This window comes from Tasmannia lanceolata, unplaced genomic scaffold (genome assembly GCF_043159265.1).
Source record: "Tasmannia lanceolata isolate RefF3 unplaced genomic scaffold, GAP_Taslan_0.1 ptg000002l, whole genome shotgun sequence".
Lineage (NCBI taxonomy): Eukaryota > Viridiplantae > Streptophyta > Magnoliopsida > Canellales > Winteraceae > Tasmannia > Tasmannia lanceolata.
In genome coordinates, this window is record NW_027518679.1 from 48,129,164 (window position 1) to 48,133,925 (window position 4,762).

Sequence of the window (4,762 nt, forward strand, 5' to 3'; positions counted from 1 at the left end):
TTGTCCCCCTTCCCTGTCAAGTGCCATCGCCCCTGTGAGAGAGAGAGAGAGAGAGAGAGAGATCTTCAACCATCTCATGGATCCATATAATTAAGATCTCCTAGGTCCCTGCTCATATTTCATATTAAAAATAAATAGATACTTTCTTTGGATAATAACTCGATCCCATTATAATAACAAATCAATAGTCGATGTAAACATATAGTGAACATACGATTTAGGCAAGTTATTCCTAGTACTTTCTCTAAAACTTCACACCACGAGGAATGCATTGTTCATTTGGAAGTTGGAAACAAAAGGAACCACAATCATCACATATATCATTGCCTCATCTACATGCATCGGTCATATAAACATAGCACACTGCACACATAAGATTTATTTATTGATGCGAGGCTCATCCGCATAACAGCCTCGGCTCTTTATTATTACATTCGTAGATACACAAAGACAGAGCAAGAAGATAATCAGCTCCCTTATTTTAATACTAGTAGTAGTAGTACCCATCTCTCTTTGCCAAGCTGCAAATTAATCAGGTAGCGTAGGGGAAGTTGTAGTATGCGCTCCCATTCTCATGGAATACTCCATAGTAACGGCTCCATTGATTCATAGTCATACCGTCCTCATCGTACATACCAAGAATATAGGTCTCAAGACGCCCCGGCAACTTTGGAGTTCCATTCATCACATGCTGAATTAGGTTATCGTTGTAAGTTTGGGCATTTTCAATCGTTGCTTCGAATTCTCCATTATGAGGCCATCCAGTTGCCGCCACGATAAGATTCACATGGCGTTTTTTCAGAGCATAAATGGCTGAATCGAATGCATCCACCATAGAATCAAACACATATTTGTATATATAGTTTCCATCGGTTACCAGAGGGGTTGTGGCAGTGAAGAGGTAATGAGCGAGATCCAGGTTATGATGGCTATGGAAACGATATGGTAACGGGTAAACATTAACGAAGAGTGGGGCTTTATTGGAGATAAGGAAGTCAATGATGGGTGCTAGGATGACCCCGACGCTATTCCTGAAGATACATTGAGAGGGCGGATTGGTAACATCATAGTTTTCCAGATCATGTATTCCAATGGTTGTGGACACCTTGATTTTTCCCTTAGTTCTTGGATCTTGTTGGATTGCATCATTTATGTTGATCATTGCCTGGTGCAAGCTTTCAGATTCATCAAGTAATAACACGTCCTGACCAACACAGATATACTGGAATTCGACGTGAGGCCAATACCTCAATATGAAATTGCCAACCCACAAAGCTGCTTCTTGAGGGTTTTTGGCGAATACATTAAGATGACTGTTGTCAACTGGAATGATGACTTTAATGTTGGTATTGCGGAGCGCATCCAAAATATCACGGTTACCAAGGTCTGCCTTTGAAAGCCACAATTTGGTGATGTTGTTCATTTGGCAATGTCTGACCGTGTCTTGAGGAGGTATTGGGTTGCTCCTATCATTTCCGTAGACGAAACTGAGAGCAGGGGCTGCAAAATTATCATCATCATTTTCATCAGTATCATAATCATAATAATCATATATATAGGATTTGCAAGGGACCATAGAAGAAGGCAGATAAGTTATCTACACACTAGCTTAAAATACAGTAGGGGCCACGTTATAGTTATCTACACACTAGCTTAAAATACAGTAGGCGCCACGTTATTTGGGTGATCCAAACCATTAATTTTTAAGGCCCTCACATAGATAGGGTGTCCACAAAAAATCAGATCCATAGGATCATCCTAACCATTCAAACTGTGGAGGCAAAAAATGGACTAATTTGTGAAGGTTTAAAGACATCCATTTTACCTCCACAAATCGTAGGGTTGGGATGATCCTATGGATCTGATTTTTTGTAGACACCCTATCTATGTGAGGGCCTTTAAAATGGATGGCTTGGATCACCCAAACAATGTGGGCCCCCACTGTATTTTAAGCTAGTGTGTAGAGAACTCTCTACACATATGTGTAGGAACCGTTTTCTCATATGTATATGTATATGTGTGTGTGTGTGTGTGTTTTGATGGTGTACCCTGTTTAATTGACGGCAAAGGGAGAATATGACGGTTTTAGTAGTGTTGAGAAAGGGCTGCTGGGTGGCAGTGTGGGGTGTGTGTGTGTGTGTGTGTGTGTGTGTGTGTGTGTGTGTGTGAGAGAGAGAGAGAGAGAGAGAGAGAGAGAGAGAGAGAGAGAGAGATTTAAGCAAAATCTTAAATAAGTCACTTGGATTTTGGGTAATTTTACTGGACCACATTGACACAATCAAATTAGTAGGTGAGCTACAAAACCTGAAGCAGATTAATAGGGAAAAATTCTATTGAATAGATAGTAAATAGAGAGCTTTTAGCCTTTTAAGGAGAGTAGAGAGAGATTTTAGGGAAAGAGAATAATGAAAATATAAATTGTTTCATATTTAAGATAGGTTCATATTTAGGGAACGAAAATCATATTCGGATGGGATTTCGTGCGAGAGAAAAATGGAGCGCGAAAATCAAAGAATTGGAAATTTTGATTTTATTTGGTGTGGCAAACCCACAATAATAGTGGCAAATTAATTGAGAAAAATTCAAATTTTTAGAGGCCGAAAAGTCAACTAGTTTGGGACGAAGGCTTTGTTGAGTTGAGTTGAGAGGGAGAAAGTCATATTAATGGTTACAAACAAGAATTTGTAGTGGAAACAATTTTTCAAAGAAAAAAAAATCTCAGAAAATAGACGAATCACAGCGGAAAGAAACATGATTAGTGTATTATATATATTTATTTAGGGGGATGATATTTTCACCCCCTCTGTCAGTACGCATTCGCCCCCCTTATAACGTGAACAGTGGGCAACTTTAACACTTTTTGACGACAAGTCATGTTAAAAGGGGGGTGAATGTGTACTGCCGCGGGGGTATTGAAAATATCACCGCTCTTTATTTGTATGGGACTTATTTGCTAGGGACTTTCGTAGAAAGGCATTTCGCAGCTAGCTGTTGCATGAGGAAGCAGCGACAAAGGTTTAGTTTCTAGCAGATTTTGTCTTATTCATCTGAGGTGGCTGCTCTCTCGCGCAACAGCCAGCTGAAGAATATCTTTCTGAGAAAGTCACTAGTGAAACCCTATATATGTACATGGAGTTGAAGATGCCATTGAGAACACTCGCACAAAGAGAGAAAGAGAACATTCTGAATTAAAACTGACTCAAATGAAGTGTTCTAAATTAAAATTGATTCAAATGAAAATGCTACCTTAACCCTTAGAACCCTCGCTCTAAATATCTTTACCTGTCCATACTTGGCATGTATGTTGTATCCATCACCACAACAAATTAAATGTATAATATCTACATTTGATTTTTTTCTTTTTCTTTTTTTTTTTCCATTCCCGTGCCCGTGCATCGCACAGGTCTGCAATTAGTTCTGAATTAAAATTGACTCAAATGAAAATGCTACCTTAACCCTTAGCACCCTCGCTCTAAATTTCTTTACCTGTCCATACTTGGCATGTATGTTGTATCAATCACCACAACAAATTAAATGTATAATATCAACATGCATTAAACAGTAATATATATACATATATGTATAGGGATTTTCTAGTTGAATAGTGCAAAATAGTAAAACTACCATTACCAGCAGATGTGTTGAACTATAAAAGATTAAATAACACCATTTCCAACAGCTTAAGCTTTTGGTGTAATTGGTTGTTTCAACATGGTATAGAGTAACATGTTCTTGGTTCAAAACTCCATGATATTAAAAATCGACATGCCATGGCCAACCCAAAAGAGGAGCCACTTGTGCCGTGTGTAGGCCGACCCTAAAAAGAGGGGCCACACATGAGGGGGAGTGTCAAACCATAAAAGATTAAATAACGCCATCTCCAACAGCTTAAGCTATTGTAGTAATTGGTTGTTTCAACAAGATGGGAGAGGATACTCTGATGGGAGAGAATAATCTGAATTAAAACTGACTTTCACCTCATTACATGCACATATTTTGTGAGAGAGAGAGAGAGAGAGAGAGAGAGAGAGAGTGTCATGCCTGAAGGAGATGCCATTGAAAACACTATCACAGACAAAGAAGAACACTCTGAATTAAAACTGACTCAAATGCAAATGCGGATGCCTCAACCCTTGCACCCTTGCTCCTTATATAGAGGGAAGGAGTGCTAAATTTCTACAACCCTGTCCACACTTGCATCTCTTTAGTATAAGTGCTCACAACCACCACAATAAATTTTAAATAAGATGGAAATGAATAATACAAAATCTGGTACAAGGTGGCTGTTCTCTCCTAGGAAATGGCTTTCACCCGAAATTTTCTAGACATCTTCTACTAATAAATGGATTCCTACAATGCAGGTCATCAAAACCACCACAATAAATTTAGTTTGTATTAATATATATATAGATTCCTAGAATGTAGTTTTCATATAAAGCATTTAGAAATTTTACATCTATCAGTTATAAGATATTTAATTGCTATAGAGAAATTTTAGATTTAAAAATGATTTAGTAACAGCAATATGGAAATTTAAATTTATAATGGTTGATATAAGTTGGAAATTTAAATTTATAAGGTTTTATAAATTTATAAGGTTTTGCAAATTTATAAGGCGTTTAAAATTGTAATGGTTTAAATAAGTTGGTTTTATATCCAAAATGTACAAAGTTGCAAAGGAAATCTAGGAAAACGATAGTGTTAGGGAGATGATATTTTCACCCCCGCCACCCTTTCAGTACGCATTCGCCCCCCTTATAAC

The 4,762-nt window shown here is 37.8% G+C and overlaps 1 protein-coding gene across 1 annotated transcript; it reads right to left on the bottom strand.

The window, feature by feature from the left end:
- Positions 1-251: 251 nt before the first annotated feature.
- Positions 252-4,200, bottom strand: LOC143876256 (putative glucan endo-1,3-beta-glucosidase BG1). Its single transcript, XM_077377996.1, has 2 exons — positions 4,042-4,200; positions 252-1,500 (listed from the first exon to the last, which is right to left on the bottom strand). Exons 1-2 carry the CDS (start codon positions 4,055-4,057, stop codon positions 533-535), a joined length of 984 nt encoding a protein of 327 aa, XP_077234111.1. The 5' UTR covers positions 4,058-4,200; the 3' UTR covers positions 252-532.
- Between the last annotated feature and the right edge of the window lie 562 nt (positions 4,201-4,762).